Genomic DNA, 24766 nt, shown 5'->3' on the forward strand with positions numbered 1-24766 from the left:
AAGGACCCTCACCGCTATTGTTGGTTCCTATTACGAATTCCATGAACTATATATGTTGCCTGCTGACTTTAGTATGAACATTGTCCAAGCCATATCCCAAACTACAATTTTTGTTCTTGGAGGTTGTCTAGCATAGATCATTGGCTACGACAAATAGCTCTAATCAATCAATTATCGGCACTTTGATACATTCTTCGAACTTTTGCTACTCAAGAGCATTCCTATTAATGTGGAGTGGTTTTGGTCAGTTGGATCTCAAGAAGTGTGATCTCTTTCGCTCACAGGGATATCTCGAAGCCTTGTCCATCGACGCTCTCCATTTTTTAACTCTATTATGCTTCAATCACGCGACAATACCTCCGACTCAGCAAAGATAGGCGTCATAATTACTTTCAGTCTTGTCTTCGGCATACTGATTTTGGTGTTATGCTGCGTATCTCAAAAATCTAAAAATGTGTACCACTCGGATGTTGAAAGCATCTCAATCATTCCGATGAGGAGACTCCGTATAATTCGCGGCGCAGCTGGCGCTGATGGGGCCCCTGGTCCTCCAGGACCTCAGGCTAGACCTGGCACATGTGGTCCACAAGGGATACCTGGACCTCAGGGAGTACCCGGACCTAATGGAATGCCTGGACCTCAAGGAATGCTTGGACCTCAGGGGGTACCCGGAGCTCAAGGGATATCTGGGCGTCAAGGACCAGCTGGCGAGCGTGGTGAAACGGGATCGCCAGGACGTGACGGCTTAGCAGGTAGGTCCGGGTCGCCCGGTCTAGAGGGTCAAAGGGGTAGAGATGGCAGAGATGGCAAAGACGGTAGAGATGGTAGAGATGGAAGGGATGGCATACCTGGTGCACAAGATGAACAGGGACCCCAGGGTACACAGGGACTTCCAGGAGAGCCAACTTCTCCTCCTCAAGTTCCTGCTTAGATCCGCAGATTGGGACGCGTATTGGGCGGGGTCAACAGAGCGTTAATGTAATTTTGACAGGCTAAGTTGCGAGCAGGCTGCATGTAGAGTACCACAAATGACGAAGACACCTGTATATGCGGTTATGCAGTTGCCTCACTTCCAAATCTCAAGCGCCGTGGGGAAATGCCCACCTTGACGGGAAATGATGCTACCTAATCATGCATCAAAGAGATGACGTGGCATCTGACAGTACGTCAATTCAATTGTCTGGGCGAAGAGAACAATAGATCACCTTACAAGCGAACATCCGCGCCATTTCCGTCGATCTTGAAATCGTATATTGTTGTTCGTCAAATTGCAGGGCGAGCGCATGATAGTGGATTGGGTTTGATAAAGATTTAAGCTTGATCTAGTTCATATCCTGTACCATATCAATGGCTCCAGAGACTATAGCGGTGTGGGAGATGGATCACAGCCGTTCTTGAGCTCGACGAGGCCGAGAGGACCAGTGATACTTGATGTTGGCCTTCAATGACGAGGAGTTCCTCCACTTGCTCATCCACATCCCACACGGTTTGTGCCCCCACTTTCGATGATAGGCGCCTTTGCCTTCACACGAAGAACAGTAAACCTGCTACTGCTTGATGTGCCCATGTGACAGGTATGCATCCACATTCAGCCCAAGCTATGTTCCCGAGCCTATTCGCCACAGAATCACAGCATCTCGCATCCGCCCCTGATCCTTACCATCTCTTGAACCAAATTTTGTACGTAATGGCAATACGATGCTCACAACCTCGGATACATGGAAGAATGGAGTGCAGATGAACATTGCCGCCAGCGAAGGTTGGAGGTGGAAGCTCTCATCTTGCATTTTCTCAGTGGTCGCATTATTTGGAAAGCCGTCATGGGCGAAGCATCGATAAGAAAGTGAGGAGGACGTCGTATTTGCTGGCAAAGAGTTGTCGATCATATTCGTCAGAGGATGGCCTGTAATTATTCATCAGGCTGAGCTGAAAGAGGTGTTAAGACGTGCACTGCCAAGAGGAAAGACGGGAAATATGGTTGCTAGCGACACATCTCAACAGACTGCACTGAGTAAACATCGCAGCTGCTGATTGGTGGTTACCAGTTCCGTGCAGGTTGTAGTAAGCTAAGCTGTGGTAGATTTAAAGAGGTGGGCTGGCAATGTAAGGGACCAGCTGAGGTGGAGTAAGGCAATGGTGAAGTAGCCTTGCGTAGGTACCTTACCATGTTTAATGGGACACGTAAGCATCTCAAGAATATAAGCGGAGGCGATGGACCGCACTCGCAGACAAATTATGCTTATAAAATATAGAATTCTTCTGATAAGGTAGAGGAAAGAGAGCCTTTGCGGGACGATTGTCTCATGTCTTTCTTTGTAAGGGAACGACTGGCCGTGCCGATGCGCTGTATCTTCTGACTGCAGGCTCTAGCGCGTGCAAATAATGGACCTCCCGCTCCCCCGCTCCCCCGCTGCCTCGATATCACGTACATGAATGGTCTTAACTCTGCATCAGCTGGATGGAAGGAGGCGCTTCCTAATTGATCGCGTAAATAGGCCCTTTATTCTACTGAAAGTCAATATCTGTTTTCCAGCCAGTCCTCATAACCCTTTGGCAGTCTCCTCCTGTGACGTCTTGGCCACCTTTCTACATCCCACCACTGTGATTTACTGGAAAGAAATTCGCTATTCGACAAAAGTGAGAAGGTACTTTGCGAGTCTACAATATAACAGAACAAAAAAGGGCGATGACATTTCCCAATAATTATTCATATGATCACCAAATTCCCCCAGTTTTAACTGATCCGCGATGCATTGCTCCAGTCAAAGGGCCGAAGCGTTGTGGCGGCAATATCAGCACGAATGATCTTGAAGAAAGCCAGAAGCTAGGCAAAGTGATCGAGACTATGGGTCAGGATAAGAGAAAATCCGTTCTGAAAGATATCATTCTGCTTCATGTTTGTAAAAACACCCATCGCCAGAAACTTGAAGAAGAGAGCGAATGTTTGGGCAGACTCGTACAGAAATACGATGCGTCACTCCTACCAGAACTTTCAGGCCCAAAGTCGCTCATCAAAGAATCTATCGTAACCGATCCTCAACTATTTATACCACGGTTCGGTCCATGTTCGTCAGATCTATCAAATACGGTCAAAGAAGTTCTTCGGAAGCAGATAAATCCAAATCAGGCTAAGTCAGGAACGGTCTATGTGTTTGCTTGCCCATCTGCTCCGGGATATGTGAAGATCGGATATGTCAAAGAATCTATAAAGAAAAGAATGGCAAAGTGGAATAAATGCCATCCTCAGGCTAGCCTACTGTATGAAGAAGCTTTCGCATTCCCAGAGCGTATGGAGAAGTTGATCCATCTCGAGCTGGCTTCTCAAAGACGTTGTCTCCTAGGATGCAAATCGTGCGGAAAAGATCATATCGAATGGTTTCAAGTATCAATCGAGGAGGTTCGTCGGTTGATTCAAGACTGGAAGTTGATCACACAAGAATCTGAACTGTACAGTCGTGATGGGCGCTTGTCGAGCTATTGGATCGAAAGGCTTGCGGTTAGTGGTAAGTTTATAACTGCCAAAGGACTTTTGCGCGTTTCAAAAATAGATTTGATGACGTCGAACCCTGTGCTGGCCTATTTTGAAGACTCTGCCATCTTCGATACCTGGCAAAGTCCTGACTCGAGGAAGAATGAAGATATCTTGGCAGAATCATTCGCGAAGCTGGGACTTGCAGGCTAACAGGCAGCCCAGTGGAGTAGAGAGGGGTGCGATCAAGATATGCAACCCCGTGATTCAGGAAAAGTTGCTGAAAGGGATTGTGATGATCAGACCAGATATGTGAGATGCGTAGTGGTGTGGCGCGAAGTGGTCTGCGCGTTGACGATGAAATATGTAGTTAACAGTCGTTTGTACGTATAACATGGAACTAAAGGGCTGATCCTTTCTGAGATGTCACTCAGCAACTTCGAATGGCACTTGCTGAGGAGTCCCCTACTGAGGAAAGACCATGCGATGGCGATATACACAGTAAGATCGGCGAGAGTATGAGCGTCAGGGTGATGCGTCTCTTAAAATCCACTGGAAAGCTCGCTTAGCCGATTTCAGAAGAAGAGGGCTCGAGCAATATACTAGATAAAGGAATGTAGAGCTTGCCACCGTCTTCGATAGACTTTTAACAATCCCCGGTCTGTGGCCTGGGATGAGATTAAGCGTTATCCTAGATCTTATTAGCATGAAATGTGATGAAGTGAGGTTTCCAATGGAACCACCAGACGTGATCATATACAATCCGTTGGCAGCGCACAAACGGCCACAGGCAACGTGATTGATGAGGTTCAAAACACGGCCGGTAATATCATTGACAAAGCAAAAAACCCGACCAACATCGCTTTACCACGGAATATCACCATTGGCATTCAGAGCTACTGTGTCAACTTAGACAATAATACGACTTGTCGAGATCTTCCCCTGGACTTGTCCTCTCTACTACCCGCGAACACACTCCATGTCCTCGAGTCTGTTATGCCAGGCTTTTCATCACTAGCCGAGAAGCTAAATCGGTTTACAGTCCCGATCTTCTTGTACATACTCATTGCCGGGATCATGTGCTCATTCAGTCTCTGGCTGGCTTGTATTGTTTTCATATTCCAAGGCACTTTGATCTATGTCCCAGGTCTAGACTCGAAGAAGGTCAGAGGGGGGATGGCGCTCCTTTTCAGTTTGCTTTGCCTTATGATCTTCGCGGTGATACTCGGCTTTTTATCGAAGCTTGTTAGCATTTCGGATTTGCTCCCGTCATGGATTGACTTGAGGTACGGTAGTTTGAAGGATTTAAGCATTGGCGCACTCATACCGGTAATTTTCACGGTAATGACAAGTACAGCGATTCTTCGTTGGGGCTGAGGAATTTTCCCCACTTGTGACCCCAAACCCACTGCTACCTCCATAGGATAACCAAGGACCAGTTTGAGAGGAATGCTCACCACACTTCCGCGTTTGCCGGGGCAGCAAAGCGCAAAAGTCATTCACGTATTTGCCTCGTAGCCTAGCAATGTTCAGATCGGGGGAAGGATCGTCATAATCATCCGAGTCCAAGGACGTCGTACGCATACGCATAGGCAGCTTCCTTGCGAGGGTTAATGACACCCCTAATCGGTTTATCTTCATGCAGAACTGCACTCAATGCAATGATTGCATCTGTTATGGTCCCTGCAGCCTTTGGTGGCCGAACATGGCTTTGTGCAGGCCGTGCGTAGATCAGGACGGCTGTGGGCTTGCCCTCGTCAACATTCGTTCTCTGTCTTTTCTTCGGTCGATGATGATATAAGGGGTTCTAAGGAATAGGTAGTGGAGGTTTTGTATTGGCGGAATATCCGGATGCCTTTGGGCTTTATATCTATGACGGACTGTGCGACATCTCTCGGAGATCTTGCTGCTCATACATTTGTTTCCCAAATTCATGGTGATGCTGACCTCGAATGGTATGTCATGTACGTCACGCGGACTACTCGCGTACTGTTGTGGAATGATCTGTATTGTACATAGCCTATCATCCCTCTGTCGCAATCACATCATCGGCTACCCTATCTCTTCTCTGAACCAATTTCAACTTCTTGGAACGGGGGCAAGTCTCGAATGGTTTTGGCGTTACGCGAATCGGAATGGGGTAGTTCTGGTCCTGTTGGCCTTGTTAGTACATTCTCCCAGATGGTCAGCGCCTTCATCTTACTAGCATCTTCAGATCTGTCAGCCAAGAGACACCGTCCTCGGAGTCACATATATAAATCTTTTGACCGCGCCTTATGACGATGAAGATATCTGCGCCATAGCCTTGCGGAACTTTTCATTGACCAATTTTTGGCCCATGGCTACGAGTCAGGTAGGGCTATTTCACATAAAGTATCAAGTTGCGAAGTATACCCCAGGTAAAGAGCTCATACGAAGTGACTTACGGTAATGTATGCTCAGTCACTAAGGCTTTACTGAGCCGCAGACTTTACTGAGCCGTCACACTTTACTGAGCCGTCACACTTTACTGAGCCGTCACACTTTACTGAGCCACTACAATATTCAACGCTAATATCGTTACGATTGAAACTGAGCCGTGAGAGATTCTGTCCTGGTGACTAGTCGCCAGCTGATCATGAAACCACATCGGCTTCCACCTGCCCTTTCCAGCGAAGAATTTCAGAAGTGGACTTGCCGAGGCTTCATATTGAAGTCCTGCCCCAAAGTAGACTGGCCTTTGGACTGTCGACAAGCCTTACCAAATCTGCGACTCGGTACTCATACTTGATAACGAGGAAGTCCAGAGTATGGACAGCCCAGATCTTTTGGCGTTTACAGACAGCTTGCAGAAATCAAGTGCATCGCAAGACGCGCACAGATTCAACACGGCTTGGCTGCAATGGCAGGCGTTCATTAATGATGTTCGAAAAGTCAAGGTTATCACAAGTGTGTTGAAGCATTAGTTGGAAAGGACGAGCACTCGAAAGAAGATGGTAACAGTCAAGTACCAGTTCAATATGGGCTACTATCTTCTCGCAAGAACTGGAGTCACCTGCGGCGAAGCCCAGCCCCCATTCGTCCTTCTCACTGTACCTGGCGGGCATATGATCAATTTGTCCCAGGTCTTTGGACTGACTTAAGATATCCTCGGGCGCAACGAGTATATCGAAGTCGGCCAGTATACCAGAAGCGCTCTCGCTCCCATTGCAACTCTTCTCTGAACTCGAGACTCTCAGACAACCAGACTTAACAGGTTGAGGGTGCGAGATTGGCGGAAAGTCGACTCCCTTTTCCGAACGGATTAGCCCCATACTGGATAGGTAGGGATACACTTCTAGGCATACCGACAGTGAAAGCCCCTTAAGTATAGTAGAAAAGCAGCTATAAATAGAAGAGGCACGGAGTGAAAGTGACAAGATCCGGTCCGAGATCCGAAGCGGGCCGTCATTACAGCTGATCTCTTTACATTTCATTTCTAGTTAGTACTCTCGATACAGCATTGAACAGACTTTTGTGCGTGTGCGAGATAGACAGATCGTCCGACACCCGAGATTCCGTTACCGGTCGTGCAAAGGAAGTCCTCAGCCGTCTGCTTGATCCTAGTATACGCCTGGATCCCCGAAACTGGGCCAAGTTTGCTAAATATAGCATCATACTGTATTGCACCCGGACGCCTTTGAAATCGTAATCTTTTTTTGGTAGCACATCGTTAGCATAGCCCATGAAACATGTTTGATGATACACAGGGATGATTCTAAGCAATGTATAGTATAAAACCTGTTTGGTCAAGCTAGAGGGCTGCTTGGGAGATACTTCGTACAACGATGGATGACCAGTCTTGCCGTCCAAATATGAGTATCTACAGCATCACGCCTCCAGACAGCGAAGTTGCGCTCTGTGCTGGTGGCCCTGACAACCTTAATGCCACTTGGGAGAATTGGACCTTTCCTTCGAGCTCTCCACCGGCGATCTTATATCGAAACAACCTAGGGTCTGGACACATGACAGCTGATTCCTCCGACTTGTTCGCTGACGTCAATGAATACTCCTTTGAGCCGGACTTGAATCTTCTGAGGGCACAATGTCAATCTCCGTGGCCAATCGAGTTCCAACAAGAAAACTGGGAGTCGCTGCAGGAGACGACCGCAACATGGAACACCACGTCAGAAGATATCTCTTGGAGAGAATGTGAGCCTCGGGTCGTCCAGACAGACCCATATCATGGACTCCCTGAGCAGGTAGCATTGCTCGAGCTTCGTATGACCCAGGAAGAGTATTGGACAGATCAGCTCCAGCTCTGTTCTACTCGGCTGGATGCTCGAGCATTTGACTTGGAAAAGAAGTCAGGTTCCTATCAAGGCAGGATTGACTGCCTGGAGGAGAAAGTAATTGCACTAGAGGGAAGCAGAGAGTTGCTACAGCAAAGCAACGCACAACTCGAAAAGCAGATGAATTCTGCATCAAAGCAGATTGACCGGCTCACGGAGCAGAACACGGCGCTCCGGTGGTAAGTTGACTGTGCTCTACCTGTCCCCGCATGAGGTCTCATGGGCTGATGGTACACGAAGGGATCTCGATAGCGTAAAAACGTATCTCGAGCAGTTCCAGGACTGGTCCTTTGAACTCAAAAACTCTGTCGACTCGATCGCGAGCAGTTGCAAGCAGCAAGAGGACGACGGTTCGGAACGGAGACTAATAGCTCTGCGACCAAGAAGCGAGACAGCATCGGTTTAACCTCGGGCTTATCTGAGACTGTCGGTGATGGCATTCATAGTTATCTACAGACAGGTCCCTATCGTAATTATCTGAGAGCTGTATAGCTGCATAATATAGTTCAGCCTAAGATAGCCTGTTGCATTGTGCTTTGACGCCTTATGTATCCGAATTCGACGTAGGTTTCCGAATTCAGCTAGGTCTCGTGCCCATCCAGAAACCGCTTCATCGGCAACGTTAACTAAGTGAACGTCAAGTCATGATATAGGACGTCCGACTAGGAGCTTATACGTGTTTCAGCTCGATATGAGCAACTTCAATATTATTTGTTTCATATGCCAATTATCTCATGATCAAATTGTAAATTTATCGATATATGACATAGCTAACGCAGATCTTATATTACCTTCGAAAGAAATCAATGCTCAGACAGAGTGAAACTCCACACAGCAGTAGGGACAGTGATGTTGACAAGTCATGCCCGGTACTTGTTACGTGGACAGGATCGCCTAGCATTACTGTTGGGAAAGCCGTGCCCCCGACAAAAGACCCTGTTCCAGTGCCCCAAAGAACACTCTGCGTCGAGTTTGGGTATGGATATGGAACTTTGTTTGACAAGGGTGGCGCAGGTGAGAGTGGAGAGAAGCGAGCGACATCAGAAGTGTCGAGGACAGAGCTTGGCATCAATGGGTCATCGATCTGTGAGCTTCCGTCCTCTGCTCCTCTCCAAGTGGTTTGACGAAGCTCCGATGACGATGACGTCAGGGTTGGCAAATTTTTCAGAAGTGGACAACCCAGATCTTTTGGCGTTTATAGACAGTCAAGGTTATCACAAGTGTGTTCAAGCATTGGGTGGAAAGGACGAGTACTCGAAAGAAGATGGCAACAGCTAAGTACCAGTTCAATACGGGCTACTATCTTCTCGCCGTTATGACTGCGTCATCACAAGCTCACATTCGTATTTATCTTTGTACCTGGCGGGCATATGATCAAACGTTTCTCTTTCTAGTCACCATGCCTGTTATATGTAGGACTCCTGTTACATCTCTATAACTTACATTTCATCGCAGCCAGCCTAGAGACTTGCCTCGGAGTGAGAGCAATGAATGGGAACACGGACTAAATTAAGCTGATCAGACTACATGTACATTGCTCAGGTCTTACTTAGCTAGACTAGACAGGACTGTCAATCAACTTTGTCACGCTTTACTCTACCGAAGTTCCCAGATTGAGAGGGCGCAGGCTCCACGTGCCTAACGTTGCGTGGCATTTCGCTGATAAACTGCATTATACCTTGCAGTGATGAGGGCGCGCAGGAAGCTCTCTGCATATCCACGTACTCTGGTAGGAGGCTCAGCAAGTTCTTGGCAGCGTCAATTCCGTAGCGGCTTAGTCGTTGGTAGCTTCGCCCCTCAGGCATGTTAGGAATAAATGAAAACCCCCTTCCATAAGAAATTATATTCTCTTTGATAACTCTAGAATTAAGACTCCAGAAAGCTTTCTAACTGTATCTAAAAGTATATTTAGATATTATTAAGAAAACTTCCAATAAGAAGATCGTCATCGGCGCAGCCCTCACCGCCCTCGGTGCCGCCAACATCAGCCACGTCACCGTTGCCTTCCTCGGCGCCCTGAGCACCGTCATCGCAGGCCTGGTCACCTATCTGCGCTCTCGCGGCCAGTCAATGCGCGCTCGCATGTTCCGCGACGACCTCGAGCGCGTCGTAGATGAGATAGAAAACAGCGAAATCATGTGGCTGGGCATACAGAAGGGTGTACATGGCTACGACGAGATCGACGTCGACGAGGTCAGCGTGCGCAGCGAGGTCGCCCGCCTCACGCGTCTGTACGATCGCGCTATCAAGAACCACCTGCAGAGCAACCCTGAGGGGGTTTTTGAAACCTCAGTTGACCTTCGATTTTTGACGTTTCTGACCTCCAATTCCCGTTTTTCCGCCGAGTATTTGAAACCGTATCTCACCTCCAGCTTAAAACCCGAGCTGATGACCAGGGTTTAAAGACGGCGTGGTACTAAAGGAAGACGGCGTGGAACTAAAGGAATGTGGCTTCGGGATGGCTAAACTTACCTATATTAGGTATAGTTAGAGGTCAAAAATCGACGTTTTTGAGCAGCAAGTATTTTTCGCACGTCGAAAAACTCGAATCTATTCGATTTCGCCTATACTTCGGTAAATTAAGAGAAGCCTAAGAGAAACCATGGATTTAGTATAGACGGACGCCGTCTAAGCGCTTAAAAATAAGGTTATTCTGGAGGTCAAAAATCGACCTGAGGTTTCAAAAACCCCCTGAGCTGCACCAGGGTGGTGGTGCCATGGACGCCACCATGGCCATGAGGGCTCGTCCGGTAGGATCGTCGCCTGCTGCCGCCCCGACGGCCCCTGGGCCCGAGGCTGCAGATGTGGGCGCTGTCGCCGCGCCCACAGGCCCTGTGCCCCCGTAAGATCTTTGTCCTTCTCGGGAATTTTACCCCACGGGAATGAAGCGACTTCAGAGGTGTACATGGAAAGATGACTTGACTGTCTCAATTCAAGGGGGTCGCCTTTTTGACACGGTGTCATCAATTCTACGTCGCTCTCAAGAGTTAGATTCATTCATTCAAAATACAGGAAAAGATCTGTATACATAGTCTGAGCCTGACTATCTAAGAGATCGCGCAATCTGTCAGAGACAACGCTTTGAACGTGCCTCAATCATAATACTGACTGAGAACAAAAGTCTGTGTGTGGGTCTCAATTATCCAAGCAGGGACAAAGCGCTCAGTGAAAACAAAAGTACCGAGGTCTACCAAACTGTGGTCTTGTTGTGCACCTCCGTCAACGGCGGTTGACGAGGTACTATTTCCACCAGCTTTGAAGGGTCATGCCATTCAACAGCGTAAACAAAGTGTATGTGCTCGCCTTCTTCCTTAACCCGATACCCAATCTTGAACATATCTGTAATTAAATCCACAGTCCATCCTGTAAAGCCCGCCCCATCTTGAAAATGTAGTTTGCATACTGAGCCTTCCATCTCTTCAACAAGTAATGGGTTCTCTCTCTCTTTGAAGTAGGGAGTTTTATTCTGAAGCCCGGTTTTAAGCCACATGTCTTCGAGCTTGGTGAGATCTTCAAAGACTACTCACTCATGCCTTACTTTCTAGACCAAGACCACTTCACGGAATGGGTCGTCCCATTTGCTTTTAGTTATGCTTCTTACGAGAGCTATAATGGACAGGTTTGCTTCTACTATTATCGTCTTGCCTTTAGGGAGAGTAAAATTAGAGTTATTTATCCTAAGAAGAGTAGTTTATCGTTACCGTAATTGAGTCGTCGAAAGTCAAGGTAGCTAAGACAGAGCACATGACTCGGCTCGCGATTACTGTAGCACTACTGCCTTAAAGTAAAGAAATCGGCGAAGATACCACGAATATGACAGCACCCTCCCATCCACGCTGATGCACTCCACCGCAGTCACCATTGTCCGTTTCTCGCCGGCGCCTCGATGCTCGGAACCAAATCTGTGCTTTTCTTGCTTCAGCTATACCTCTTAGAGATACCGACATCGTAGTGCATATCATGACCACGTGACTCCCGAAAGATGCGTAGCAGATTTACGAGGGAAATATTTGTTAGCTCTCTGCCGCAATGCATTCATCTGCAACCAAATCAGCGCCCCTGGTCGTCCCTCACTCGAAAGCTGGACACGAGGGCACGGTACTCTGCCACACTACCCAGCAATCACTGTATTTGAAGAAGACATAGACAAAGAGGACAGGTCTAATATTATTTTTGATCAAGAAAATCCAAAAGCCAAAGGCAAATCTTTCCGTCAAGCTCTCGTCTCTGTGTGCTCTCTAATTTCGCGGCCTCGGCGTCCTCCTTGCTCTCTTCGCCGTCGGCTCCCTTCTCGAGTGAGTCTGCATCCGGTCTGCCTGGGAGAAGAAGGAGAAGAAGGAGAAGCCCTGGACTCGAACAGATATTACATAAAGCCTCCTGTAGTCCTCATCATGAGCGGTGGAGCTCATTATGTAATCTTCGAATTATAGAAAAGACAGCAAAAATCTTGCTGTAATGCGGCTTGTGTATTGTCGCCAGTTGTGCATGGAAACGGCCACGCGTGTCCGCTCTTCAAGAAAATTCCCTGGAGAAATTAGCAAAGATCCAGTGACCAAGGGGGGAATGAAATTTGTACTTTTGTCTTGGATGAGCGAACTTAGTTTCTGGAGGCATGTGATCATTCCCGGTTGAGTGATCTTCGCGCTCCAGTCATTTTTACAATCTTTGATCGGATTACAGCTGCGAGCATACTTCTTTTGGAAAAGCTCTATGATAATGTCGAAGCATCCGTCAATTCTTCGGACAGCTTCATTTGCGCTTTCCTCCGCGAAGCTCCTCTCAAAATCTCCTTGACCCACTCTACCATCCAGAATACTGTTAACATTCTTCTGGATGCCTTCGACAGCAATGGCTAAACCAAGAACGATAATGAACGCATCGGTCCATTTATCGTAGCCTTTACTACCCTCCAGCATGTTTTGCAGACGTCCTAGTAGCATCTTCACCATTTCTCTCTGTAATCGTGCGTAGAAATGTTTGATTTGTCGGTTCGCCAGACGCGGCGAAGTCTTGTCGCCGTAGTCATCTGGTCTATAGTTTGATAGCTTTGAGAGGATGTCAACTTTGTGTTCGTCAGGTATGGTCAAAATGTGTGCAACAATATAGGTGGTGATTATGAGATAATAAACTTCCGTCAGTAATTTCTCCTCCATGTTATTAGCAAGGTGTCCAACGACCACGTCACGGGCATGTGCGCTCATACCTATTCGGCTCCCTGAGTAGGGTAGATGTTAACTAGACACTCGAACATCTGTTTCGCGAATTCTTCCTTTTCACCCACATAGTACTGTCCGACAAAGGTGGGCATGAAATGAGTAGCGATCTGTTTGACGTGAGTGTCATATTTGGTCTCATCCTCAGTAGAATCAATGCTCTGTAGCCCAAGTGGAGGCGAAGCCTTTTCTACACGAATGTTTTGGCCCGTTTTTGCGTCCTTGAAGTGTTGGAATTGCCGTAACAATACAGGATTACTCGGCTTGAATTCATAAACGTCAACTTCAAGCCAGGGCAAGCGCCATCCTGGCATCAATTGGATCTTGATCATAGACTTTCCCCAATCATGGACATTCGTTTCGCACAGTTCGATTAACGTCTTTTTGCTGTGGAGGTCGGAAATCCAGGCTATAATCTGTTAGCACTGTTCAGTATACTCATGTTCGGAACATACGTGGTAGGGAGAAAAATCATAAGATCAGGAAGTGTATCACGACAGCAGCCTAGTTTCCAATCATGACTTGGATTTTGAGATCGATTTCGCCTGGGTAGCACTGAAACGGTCTGCTGAGCTATGGCTCTAGAAGAGTGGACTGCTCCTACTTCATATCTCTGAATCATGCAGGGCCAACAGACAGGTGCTTTCTGGTCTGTAACGAAATTATCCTTCGAGGCGGAGCTAGCTCCTTGCCATGTAGGACCCGGATCCGAGAACGCCAATGGTAGATGTATAGCCTCGAAAACAGTCCGTAAAAAGGTCTCGAAATTTATAGTGCATAATCTATCACGGGTCTAGCTAGGTATATTATATACTACCTTCTCTAAGTCTCTGCTTATAGCTCTATTCATTAATTCTTCTAAAAAATAATAAGTTAGAAAGATAGAAAGCGTCTATAGCTATAATCTGATACTAATCTCCATTATATATTAGAGGCCCAGAAAAGAGATATAAGAAATAGGATCGTGTCTCTGTGTAGTGGCAGCATTGCTACTGGATTACCCTCCACGGCAGGCGCCTAAAGATGACTTCGGAGAGAGCAAGGTATTAGACATGACTTGTGCATTGAGTTGGAGGAGGGATGGACGAAGTGAGAAATGTGCCTCTGCACATGAAGCTCATTCCGCTCATCCGACGGTCGTTTATTCCGTCGAAAGAATCCAGAGATTTTTCCTCAGAACCAAGATTCGAATGCTCTTGGTTGGCCTCTCGACCACCGTGCGTTTTGTTCCGTGTGGCATGAATTAACGCAACGGTCATCTGAATTGCTGGAGGTAACGTCATAAACAAGGTGTTCGTTTTATACAAAGCCAGCAAGATGGTGAGAGATAGTGAGTACGGTATCCCCTGGAACATCAGCAACGTTTGATAGCCGTGCGACAGACTTACCTTATTGGTACACACACTGGCTGGTATAATGGCGACAGTAAGGACAGCTAAAATCCCGTGACGAATGATACTTCGACTTATGAAATCATTTCCTTTGGATTCCTTATGTGTTGGCCTTCTTTCTCCTAGTCCCTCTCTGCTACTTTGTTGGTTTGAGTGGATCATGAACGAGGACACTCTGTGCAAGAAACATGGAAAGCTGACGCCGCACGAGATTCAGCCACAGACATCTCCCAGCCCGGAGAGTGAATCTTCTACCAGTTATCAACTATCAAAGGCCCTGGCCGGTAATGGGGTTGACTCGTCCCAACTCAAGATTGCAAAATCAGATTCGAAATCGATCGAAGATAGATACATCACGTTACCGATGAGTCACTTTGATCAATTCTTAGAAACCTGAGGTCGGTCTATCCCATGACGCCAATCTAAATACAGCTCCGGCGTGAACCCATTCAGTCGAATCTAAGGGTTGGTCGTCCCGCTATACTGACTCAGTGCCTTACTTCATTAGCCGATCCGTATATTCTTAGTTACACAGTGATGGGGGATTATGAGTTATACTCCGGAGTGGCGGAGCACACTCCGGTGACATTCCTTTTACTCCGGAGTTAAATTTTAGAATTAGCTAAGATTTTACAAATAAATTATGAAGAGAAAGAATTTCTTACAGACAAAAAAGGAGTGTTCCTGTGACGAAGACACTCCTTCCGGTTTGCCCTCTTTCCCAGCTTCCTAGGCACTGGTAGGGGCGGACTTGCCTAACATGTGGGTCGAGAAGGATTATCAAATCCAATTACTGGCCATCACAGGGCGGCGTTCGTCTCATTCCATGTCGCCTGCCTCGACCAACCAAGCACGACTTGGTAGCTGCAGGGGTCAAACTAACAGATGGTATCGTCACAATGGACGTGTCCACCTGGACCGTCGGACGGCTTGACCTAATAGAAAGCGGGTTGAAATAAAGAGGCACCGATCGAGACACCATTGGCACATGAATTTTGGTTACGGTCGTCGATACCAAAGTCGCGCTGGGAAGACTTCGAGGCAGCCCCACGTATGGCCAATCTTTATTGGCCGTGCAATCGCCTCATCCTTGGGCACGTCAAGCCATTGAACCCCCCAGACGAGATCATGATGATACCCAGCCAGTTGGCTGGAATTCCAATTCGTTGTGCAGGGATATCCTGCATGGTCTGATTTGGCAGGATAAAGCTGCTCTTGGCGGCAATCCATGCACCCATACATCGAAGCAATCTCATGCGGGAGGACTTACTTTTGATCCCGCATACGACGATCAGTAGTGCCAGTGCCGCTTTGTCGCACACCAGCCGCCCGTATACTGCGTCACCCTGTCAGGGGTGGTGGAGGAAGACCTACAGTATCTATCATTGTGCTCTCTTGTAATGGTGCTTGATGTGCTGCAATTATCTTTCAACCCCATCATAACGTGTAGGTCAGACAGAACGCGCAATCGATTTACTGCATGTATCTAGCAGGCTTTCGGAGATGAACTCGCTAGAGAATCAATTCTATAAATTTAGATTCTGGTGTGTTATGAGGATGAATCACTGATGGTACTGGCTCCGTCAACTTTTCTGAGTCTCCAACGACTGAGCTCACGATGGTCCCATGTCAGGTGGCAAGAACCTTAGGCCCACAGAGATCTCACTTCTTACCGGACATAGACACGCTGTAGTACCCAGTGGGCGATCAGGGCTGGAACTCCATTTCGTTGTGCAGGGATATCCGGAAGGATGCGATTTGCCAGAGTGAAGCTGCTCATAGCATGGACATAGACTGCAGTGATACTGATCGTTCACCAGACTGGACACACAGACTCCGTAGCCACAATCGTTGGTGGCAGGTACCAGTGCAACCATTGCGTTGACTACTGCTTTAGCCCAGTCATTGGTGGAAGTCCTTTGATGCTTTCGCCATGACTACTATTCAACAACAACATCCTACATCTTTTGTTTCGGTAGACTAAATACGTCTGCAACTATGTGGTATAAAATTATCCTCATGACGATGCGTTCTACCATATACCATACGGACCAGTGATGCTATTCGACTCGATTCTTCGATTTTCGGTATCAAAGATGTCCCAATATCCAGAGACATATCCTGACATCGAGCCTTCACTCACCGACCCGTCCTTGCAATCGAACTACACGAACACAACTCTCCTATCGAGCAAGCCGCGCAACAAGCCGCTCAAGCACAACAGACGGCCCAGCAAGCTCAACAGCAAGCTGGACTCAACATTAGTAGCACCACAATGACGGACAGAGGCCCCAGAAATCGAATCGACTACGCAAAGCATGCGATTACTGTAGCATTCAAAAGGTGAAGGTAAGCTTGTAGTCGATGACGGATGCAAATCCTCCAACAGAGTCTTCAGTGCGACGATCAGGCTTGCCTTGCCGCTTGTGCTCTCAATTAGAATTACTATGCAAGTCTCTGAACGACAAGTAACATAATGTACGTGTCGTCGTATTGTAACTGACTCGGCTTGGTCTGCACCCGTAGACCGGAGGAGAAGCTCCTGCGAGCCTGATAGCACATATACACTGTCCCAGTATAGTTATCATTAGTATAGCCAAGGCGACTGACATGGTTTGGCTCAGATATAGATTCCGAGATAGCTTAGCGGAATCTGTGGCTCAGCATGGCCTAGCCGATTGGAGAGCGGCGATGACTTTGTGGATCTCATGGCTCAGTACCGTGGGTTTAACGGCTCACTATCTAGACGGCTCCACTAACCCTGTAAATCCTGGAGTCTAGTATAGCCTACTACGGTATAGATATAATACAGCATAGTCATAGTGGTATTCTTTCATGGTTGATAGACGTCATGTCAACAATTCACCTCTCTGTTTCAGGTCGTGGTGGACGAGACCGGAAGGTGATTCGTACTCTACTGACTATGCAGCTAGGTGAGCAGTTTGGCAGCTCACCTTGCCAGTGGCCCGAGAATCAACCCTCCAGTCCGTATACTGTCACCTACCGAAACTCGCAGCTTAATCTTGATGGCCGTTCTATTTGTCCATCGCCACATGTTATAGACGACATATGTACGGAGGGGCTGGGGATTGCTGTTGGCAGGTCGCACTACTGGTCTGGTGCGACTTTGCACAGGGCTGAATGCAGTCTTAAAGGACCATGTCGTCAGACTTTCTTGCGACACGACAATTATCTAGCACATTTCCGCACCCATCTCGTTCAAGATACACGAGGACTGTTCTTCCCGCAACTGAACAATACAGAGCTCTACGCAGACCTGATAGCCCTGGTGCCGGTGTTAAGGTCTGGGGTTGACACGGGAAACATGCACAGGTACCACCGAAACACGCGAGTGTCATGGGAGAATCTAGTGGAGCGTGTCAGAGAAGCAAAGGGTGCCCTAGTGGCTGATCAGATACTTGTTACCATCTTGCGAGCTTGCTTGAGACATGATGCTCGTGTAGCGCAGTCGTTTTGCTAGGTGTGAATGATGCTAAAGGGTCCGCATTCCAGGCGCAAATAACCACAAGCGGGACTTAAAATATCTGACAAGGGCCGAGGCACCTTTACTGACGCCCCTACTGTTTGAATCATTTGTATGGCGCACTGTACTGGCTTACTAGCGGACGCTGTGAGTGATGGAGGACAAGCACTGTATTGTTTACTGAGTCTTCTGTTGTAGCGTACACTGGCGCCATTGTTTTCTCGCCAAAGTCTTGGCAGTCTAGAATCCTGTATAACAAATTAAAGATAGTCGAAAGGCTCAGTACTGACCAGCGCGCCCTGTAGTTCTCATCACTGCAGAGATCAAGCAACTCATACCTGTCTTCCATTCGACAGATCGAAGCAGCGTAGCAACGGTGAAGAGCAGCAAGAGAGGCCGTGTGGCATCAGGCATGATCCATCGATACTTCCCACTGTGTGCATGCTTATTTCTCCATTACAGGGGCGCTCGAAGGATCACATAATTCGCTACGGGTCGTCCACGGTAGATGAGAAAACTCTCTGAGATGGCGTTAGTGTTGAGTAGCTATTAGCTTGCTGCATCTTCCTAGAGCTGTTCTACGTCACGATAATTAGCCACTTAGCCTGGTAGCTTAGCATGAACGACAATATAACATGCGTGATTCCTTTGGAACAGATCAAATCTATCGAGGCATCTGGATGCCATCTGATGCCCGTTTAGTATCTTGCTCCGCCTAAAGTTGCTTCAGGATATGCTTACTAATCATAGTACATCACCAATCGAGGTGACCGAGCATCTTGCCAGGACATGCTTGTCGCTATGCCTAAAAAGATCAGAATCACTGGGAGAGCAAACTTTAGCATGACTTTTGAAGATGCTGCAGTGTTACACTTGAGAGAAGGGGTTTAGATATGGCGCACGAAGCTTAGTGGAAGAGGGGAACAAGGTTAAGGCGTGCATTTAGACTGCACGGTGCAGGCATTCTAAATGTGTATGACACCCCATCATCTCTTGGGGCGCAATGTGTGAAGCGTCTTGAGCGCCCTTCCACATTATGGCTATTTTTGGTACCAGGAATAAAAATGGGCCGGACCGCGACCAGTGCAGTGTATTCACGTCTGCTACCATTATGAGACTGTCGCGCCGCGCGAGGACAGATGAAACTGGATGGTGTGGATAACAGTCCACACAAGGAGAGTGGCGTGGAATGTCAGGATCAATCACGCAAGGGTAGTAGATAGGAAAGCCTGCCTTATATAGATTCGTCTCGCCATGCGCTTCGAGTAGTAACAACGAGTTACTGACAAGCATGGCTGCTCCCACGGTCCATTTCTTACCTCAAATTGTAAGATCAATTTCTTGAGGGCCTACCGAGTACGAGATATCAATCATTACCCGTTACGAAGATCATCTTCTAACATGTATGCAATGCAAACCCAGGCGTCTTGTCTTCTGCCCTGGGGGCACAGCCCTGGCTCGCACGCTACTAAAGACCTTTGACACGGGGGATGGAGAACTTCTTTATCGTATAACTCCAAAGCTAGCACATCATGTCCGAGTCGAACTAGAGCCTGGGTGGATAGAGATCCGTAGACTTTTCGGTGTTCCCTTCGTGGGGCGACGAAAGAATCAGAGATGGGGCTATCGCTATGTACTTGCAGGGATGGACATTCACAGTCTTCAGTTACCGAATGCGGGAATTATTCAATGGCTTCCCTGACGCCGATACAGGCGGTCTCAGTCTGTCGCATTGTTAGTAACATGTCATGTGTCCATATTGGCACACAAGTAAGGCAGGGTCAAGACCCGATTCCAGGCCATTGAGGGCGCACTGCTGTTTTCAAGTCTAAGACTAAATTTGGGTCAGCGCAAAATGTACATGACGAGAATCATATAAGCTTCATAGACAAAATAACGATATTTTATACGCCAGATACCAAAACCACCTCAACTACAACCCTCGTAGTCACTGGGTCACTCCTGCGATTTGACATGTCTATGCAGGCGGAAACGAAACGACACACTGTCTGGCCTGGAAGCAGCTCAAGCTCGTCTATTAGTGACCACAAGGATGAACAAATCCTAGAGATCACCGAGGTATCAAGACCAAAACGCATACGCCAACGGAGCTTTGTGTCTGATTCTCGAAACCCGAGGGATTTGCGACTTGTGCCCGAGAAATTCTCTGCCCTTCAGCCACGCGGCCAAATCCCCATATCGTCGCTATCACCATGGTCGTCGTACGAGAGTCTCTATCGGGTGGAGCTTTGTGGTGCTGTTGCTGTTGTCCGGAAGCTTACAGGATCAAGAGCTTTGTATATGATCAAAAGTACCAGAGACGCAAGTCGTGCTCTGGAAGCCTCGCAGGTACGCAGACACCCGAACATCTGTCAGATATACGAGATCTTCAATCACGACGACGCTTCATATATTGTCCTGGAAAACATGGCTATTTCCCTAGGCCATATGGTCGGGTGCCCCAGGAGTATAAAGGAGAAGGAGCTGGCCATCATTGCAAAACAGGTTTGGATGACTCTTGATGTCCGTAGCTGCAAAGCTGATACTGGCCATAGACGCTTGATGCTTTGTTATTTCTGCAATCGCAGAACGTGACATTCCTTGTGACTTGCTCTAATGTTCTCGTGTCTATCCAGGGGGCTTTGAAGCTTAGTAAGACTCCTCCACCTAGATACTGCTCTCAAGGCTAACCGCTCTAGACATTCTAGAGAGACACCCCGACAGCTCGATCAATGAGCAAGAGTCACCATCTTCGGCACTGGGAATGATGCTGGTGAGCATGATGAACAAGCGAGAAAAGCTGCATCGGCCATACACGCTCCTAGACTTGGCCGAGTGGTCAGAGAATGCCGTCGACTTCATATCGATGACAGAGCGCAGAGAATCTCTCCGCGACCTCGTTGGTCATAGCTTTGTCTCCCAGATACAAGAAAATGCTGAGATTGGGTGGTGTGTCATGTATGTAATGCGCACGACCCGTGTGTTGGTTGTCGATTGATTGGTACTTTATACAACTCAGGATCAACAGCATCAGTCTGGCTATTGTTCGAACCTGAACCTGTTTTCTACTTGGTGGACCGAATGGGGTCCAGGTGAGTACGTTCCCAGTGGCTGATCTCATCTTCAATCTGGAGCAAGCGACGATATGGGTTTTTGCAACGGTTTTTTCGCAGCAGATGAAATGGTGCGGGTCAAACGTATTGTGGAGGAGCGAAAAGGGAATGGAATGAAAGGGCGCGATCAGCTCTTTGACGAGTAGTTCTACTAACTGCTTGGCATGCCTAAGGCCAAAAGCTACCAAGCTTTGGAGCTTTGTCACAATGCCAAGCCCTTGCAGGGTTGCTCTATCACGCCGCTCCAAGGCATCCCGTGTCTCTCGTCCATACACACTTCACTCTTTCCCGTACACTCTCGCAATCCTCTCGGTACACTCTCTCCTACTTCCGCGCGAACATCCTCTCATTTCTTGTTCCACGATCCTGCTCATCGAATACGACCCTCTCATCGACCGCGATCTCCCTGTTCTCGACGGCTACAATCCAGCTCGCATCTCAAGCTCATGGACTGGGACAGCTGCACCGAACTTGAAAATTTGAGCAGGACTCTCAATTGGTCCATTAAATTCCAAGAATGCCGGGGAGAACGGTTGACGAGCTGGGTGTCGAGTTTCCATCAGTCTCACCTACCTTGCCACCTGGCCAACGAAGCGATCGCCGAAGAAAAACGTGGCTCGTTCAACTGGACTTGTAAGGTCGTTTTCACGAACGGAGAAGCTTGGATGGTGCGATTCCCTATCGACGGGAAGGTGAAGAATCCAGATGAGAAGATCGAAATTGAAGTTGCGACTATGAAAGTCATTCGCGAGCACACTGATATTCCTGTACCTGAAGTGAAGGCTTGGGGACTGGCTTCGGAAAACAAGCTTGAACTAGGGCCTTTCATCATTACCCCCTTCATCGAAGGTGTCAGTCTCGCCGATTTTCTCCGCGATCAGAACGACCAAAAGTCCAGAATGCTCCGAGAAGACGTCGAAGATGCAGACATTCAAACTATCTACAAGCAGATCGCCCACTTCATGCTACAACTCTCCAAGCTCAATTTCCCCCGGATCGGCAGCTTATCCAATGAGTCGCATAATGACGACGATACCAATTTCGCTGCGACAATATCCTCACGCCCTATGACTTGGAAAGCACATGAAATCTTAAATGTTGGCGGAGTCAATGTTTTTTGTGTGTCAATCCACTCGTTACAGAGCTTGGTTTAACGTCCTCATAGGTCCTGGGAATACAACGTTTTCTTCAACAGCCGAATATCTACAGTACGTTGCAGAACAAGACTGGCGACATCTCATCGAACAATTAAACTCCATTGACGATGAAGAAGATGCGAGATTGAAGTACACCTTCTGGAGTGTTTTCAAGAAGTTGGTCCCACGATTCGTTTCACACGACTACGACCGAGGCCCGTTCAAACTGATTTGCGATGATTTCGGCCCAGCAAATATGATGGTCAATAACACAAAAGACCTCAAGATCGTCGCAGTACTCGACTGGGAGTGGTCTTATGCCGGACCATACCAACTCTTCTGTGCTCCGCCACGTTGGCTAGTGATTGATAGACCTAACCAATGGGCGTGCGAAGACGAGAGGCTCCAAAGGTATAGCAAATACCTGGATATACTCATTCAGGCGCTGGAGAAGGAAGAGGTGGACACGTCTCAAGATATTGCGCCTATGGAAGAGAGACTCTCAACAATGATGAAGAAGCAAAAGGAAGGACAAATGTGGTTCCATCATATCATTTGGGAAGGATTTAATGGCCCAAAATGTGTCCCCTTCCAGAAACTTCGGGCGGCAGTACCTGACTTCGATGAACTTGCTGCGGCGATTCCAGAAGGCGAGAGAAATGAGTTCGTGAAAACGAAGATGCAGCACCTGAGAGATTATGAGAAGAAATTGGATGGATACGGTGATGCAGTAAAATTTCTCAAATAAAATCTTGATTCGATTTAATAGTGTTCAGTACATTTGTAGACCGTAATGTGGACTGAATTCGTCAACCGATGTGTCGCGAATCGCGTACACTGCCCCACCAATACCCACCCTCAAGTTCGAGTGAAGCATGACATGCTAAAGGAACGACTGTCAAAATGTTAGGAGCGACAGCTTCGGTGCTGTCAACTTGGAAAAGAGTACTGGATCGAATGACGCACCTATTTGTCATCCTTCATCTCTTTCTCCTCTTTCTCCTTCTTTTCCTTGAGCTCTTGTCTCTTGCGCTGAGAGGAGAGACCCGCGGCCTGAACGAGTGCTGTGCCCGCCGGGTTATTCATAATATTTTCGTTAACTGCGCGTCTCGCTTTGTCTTGTTCGTCCTTCGAAGGCGGTGGGTTGTCAGCCATACTGCAAGTGACGTTTTAAAGTAATGCTGACGATGCACAATGTGCGAAGTTGGAAATAAGCTTGCAATAAAACTATTTCGAAGAGATGTGAATAAGGTGAATATATAGATAGGTCGCAGACGATGTCAACCTAGCGGGACATTTTCGAGTCGTGCATAGTTATACACGATGCAGGTATTCCTGGACCATGACTAAAAAAGTCTAGCGCTTAACTTCCCGACGTTCCGATTATCTTTTGGACAGAGGATCATGCTGGCAATGCATAACTGCACAGCGTTGATGGCCGATTCGTGCGTATCGTTACAATTCTTCGCCAGGATATACACCCTTCACCTACTAACTGCTCCCGGTATTTCTAACATTTGTCACCAATTTGAGAAATGGGTTATAGAGTGTGAAGGTCTTGAATTGAAAGTGTTTTGATGGGTAAATATTAACCCTTGTCATAGACTATCCTGACATATCCTGACATCTGCTAAAGCGAGAAAATTTGAGCGAGGCGAGCCATTCTGGTTCATCCAAATTCAGGTATTGAAGGTTCAGGTGTCGTCTAGCTCGGTTCTTAGCAGTATGCAATATGTCCCTTTTGAGCACGTGGTCTACCTTTGTGAGGTTGAGACGGCTTATAATGTCGATCGCAGCAAGTCGATAGAACGAGCCTGCCCGATCTACTCCTGAGATAGATGCGTGCTGAAAAAGACAATACAGTCCGTGGATGGTAGGAAGCGAAGCCCGTCCGCACTGAAGCTCCAAGTGCTCCTTCACAGCGGCGAGGAATCGTTCGCTTAGCTCCCATGTACTTTCAGACGTTGCGTCTGCGGCAGGCTTGTCCATGGACTTGAAGGCCTTGTGGACACTTCTCATTCTATGAGCTCGTGCGATGCAACTGATGGCTTTGGCAGCACAGATGGCATTGACGAGGAAGGGAGAGCAAAATGTCGCACGCTCTGGATCGCTTGCTTTCATGTCTGCTACGAAAAGATCTAGTGTGATATACGAAAACAGTGTCGTGTCTTCCCAAGCGAACCAGGCAGTGATCAGCTCCGAGACCACTTCGTCGGTCGCCACACTTGTCCACGGCTGGGCAGGGACCCGGATCGCACTCTTGATGACTTTCTCGTCAGCCTTATCAGAGTCCTGGCCCGGCGTGTCGGACCAAGCGAAAGGCAGTTTATGTTGTCGAAGCTTCTCGATAACACTGAGAGGATCGTCGTGGGATCTGATCATATTGAGTATTGCTTTTGCTTCATCTTCACTCTTCGTCTTCAGGAGTAATACAAGCTCTCTCAAGTCGGCGTTCTCACGCTTCAGATCAACGTTAAAGATCTTCAAGGCAACTTGACGAGAAACACCGGCTCGCAACTCATACTGACAACCGGTGTTCTTCTTCTGGCATCTTGTACACACTGGCCGAATTCCATCGCACTAGCACCCGCCTCACATATTAGAGGCGTCCGTCGTCAAAGCTCGATGGTAACATACCCGCGACTTCCTG

General features: G+C 47.8%; 12 protein-coding genes across 12 annotated transcripts; 8 read left to right on the top strand and 4 right to left on the bottom strand.

Moving 5' to 3' along the window:
- Positions 1–63: 63 nt before the first annotated feature.
- On the top strand, positions 64–1038 carry EJ05DRAFT_234374 (uncharacterized protein). The gene has a single exon (XM_033739994.1). The coding sequence runs from the start codon at positions 335–337 to the stop codon at positions 929–931; it is 597 nt and encodes a 198-aa protein (XP_033595383.1). The 5' UTR covers positions 64–334; the 3' UTR covers positions 932–1038.
- A 1127-nt stretch (positions 1039–2165) lies between these two features.
- On the top strand, positions 2166–3682 carry EJ05DRAFT_490533 (uncharacterized protein; the record flags this gene model as incomplete). Its single annotated transcript, XM_033745891.1, has 3 exons — positions 2166–2181; positions 2733–3503; positions 3549–3682. 3 exons carry the CDS (start codon positions 2166–2168, stop codon positions 3680–3682), a joined length of 921 nt encoding a protein of 306 aa, XP_033595384.1.
- Positions 3683–5024: 1342 nt separating this feature from the next.
- On the bottom strand, positions 5025–6762 carry EJ05DRAFT_505571 (uncharacterized protein; the record flags this gene model as incomplete). The annotated part of the gene is made up of 2 exons (XM_033747715.1): positions 5025–5276; positions 6460–6762. 2 exons carry the CDS (start codon positions 6760–6762, stop codon positions 5025–5027), a joined length of 555 nt encoding a protein of 184 aa, XP_033595385.1.
- Positions 6763–7068: 306 nt separating this feature from the next.
- EJ05DRAFT_234575 (uncharacterized protein) lies at positions 7069–8364 on the top strand. The gene is made up of 2 exons (XM_033739995.1): positions 7069–8064; positions 8203–8364. The coding sequence occupies exon 1, from the start codon at positions 7276–7278 to the stop codon at positions 7960–7962; it is 687 nt and encodes a 228-aa protein (XP_033595386.1). The 5' UTR covers positions 7069–7275; the 3' UTR covers positions 7963–8064; positions 8203–8364.
- A 137-nt stretch (positions 8365–8501) lies between these two features.
- Positions 8502–8913, top strand: EJ05DRAFT_480852 (uncharacterized protein). The gene has a single exon (XM_033744949.1). It carries the CDS (start codon positions 8586–8588, stop codon positions 8901–8903), a length of 318 nt encoding a protein of 105 aa, XP_033595387.1. The 5' UTR covers positions 8502–8585; the 3' UTR covers positions 8904–8913.
- A 726-nt stretch (positions 8914–9639) lies between these two features.
- Positions 9640–10345, top strand: EJ05DRAFT_480853 (uncharacterized protein). The gene has a single exon (XM_033744950.1). It carries the CDS (start codon positions 9850–9852, stop codon positions 10180–10182), a length of 333 nt encoding a protein of 110 aa, XP_033595388.1. The 5' UTR covers positions 9640–9849; the 3' UTR covers positions 10183–10345.
- A 1858-nt stretch (positions 10346–12203) lies between these two features.
- On the bottom strand, positions 12204–14275 carry EJ05DRAFT_505573 (uncharacterized protein; the record flags this gene model as incomplete). The annotated part of the gene is made up of 4 exons (XM_033747716.1): positions 12204–12304; positions 12356–12994; positions 13057–13401; positions 14128–14275. 4 exons carry the CDS (start codon positions 14273–14275, stop codon positions 12204–12206), a joined length of 1233 nt encoding a protein of 410 aa, XP_033595389.1.
- A 1074-nt stretch (positions 14276–15349) lies between these two features.
- On the bottom strand, positions 15350–15810 carry EJ05DRAFT_234658 (uncharacterized protein). Its single transcript, XM_033739996.1, has one exon. It carries the CDS (start codon positions 15623–15625, stop codon positions 15383–15385), a length of 243 nt encoding a protein of 80 aa, XP_033595390.1. The 5' UTR covers positions 15626–15810; the 3' UTR covers positions 15350–15382.
- A 1391-nt stretch (positions 15811–17201) lies between these two features.
- EJ05DRAFT_234665 (uncharacterized protein) lies at positions 17202–17997 on the top strand. The gene is made up of 2 exons (XM_033739997.1): positions 17202–17262; positions 17317–17997. Exons 1-2 carry the CDS (start codon positions 17235–17237, stop codon positions 17862–17864), a joined length of 576 nt encoding a protein of 191 aa, XP_033595391.1. The 5' UTR covers positions 17202–17234; the 3' UTR covers positions 17865–17997.
- Positions 17998–19757: 1760 nt separating this feature from the next.
- Positions 19758–21034, top strand: EJ05DRAFT_234698 (uncharacterized protein). The gene is made up of 4 exons (XM_033739998.1): positions 19758–20372; positions 20423–20519; positions 20567–20825; positions 20887–21034. Exons 1-4 carry the CDS (start codon positions 19842–19844, stop codon positions 20921–20923), a joined length of 924 nt encoding a protein of 307 aa, XP_033595392.1. The 5' UTR covers positions 19758–19841; the 3' UTR covers positions 20924–21034.
- A 392-nt stretch (positions 21035–21426) lies between these two features.
- EJ05DRAFT_445875 (uncharacterized protein) lies at positions 21427–22864 on the top strand (the record flags this gene model as incomplete). The annotated part of the gene is made up of 2 exons (XM_033742201.1): positions 21427–22099; positions 22146–22864. 2 exons carry the CDS (start codon positions 21427–21429, stop codon positions 22862–22864), a joined length of 1392 nt encoding a protein of 463 aa, XP_033595393.1.
- A 218-nt stretch (positions 22865–23082) lies between these two features.
- Positions 23083–24667, bottom strand: EJ05DRAFT_515303 (uncharacterized protein; the record flags this gene model as incomplete). The annotated part of the gene is made up of 3 exons (XM_033748589.1): positions 23083–23272; positions 23732–24576; positions 24641–24667. The coding sequence occupies 3 exons, from the start codon at positions 24665–24667 to the stop codon at positions 23083–23085; spliced, it is 1062 nt and encodes a 353-aa protein (XP_033595394.1).
- Between the last annotated feature and the right edge of the window lie 99 nt (positions 24668–24766).

The sequence above is a fragment of the Pseudovirgaria hyperparasitica genome (genome assembly GCF_010093815.1).
Source record: "Pseudovirgaria hyperparasitica strain CBS 121739 unplaced genomic scaffold EJ05scaffold_26, whole genome shotgun sequence".
NCBI lineage: Eukaryota > Fungi > Ascomycota > Dothideomycetes > Acrospermales > Acrospermaceae > Pseudovirgaria > Pseudovirgaria hyperparasitica.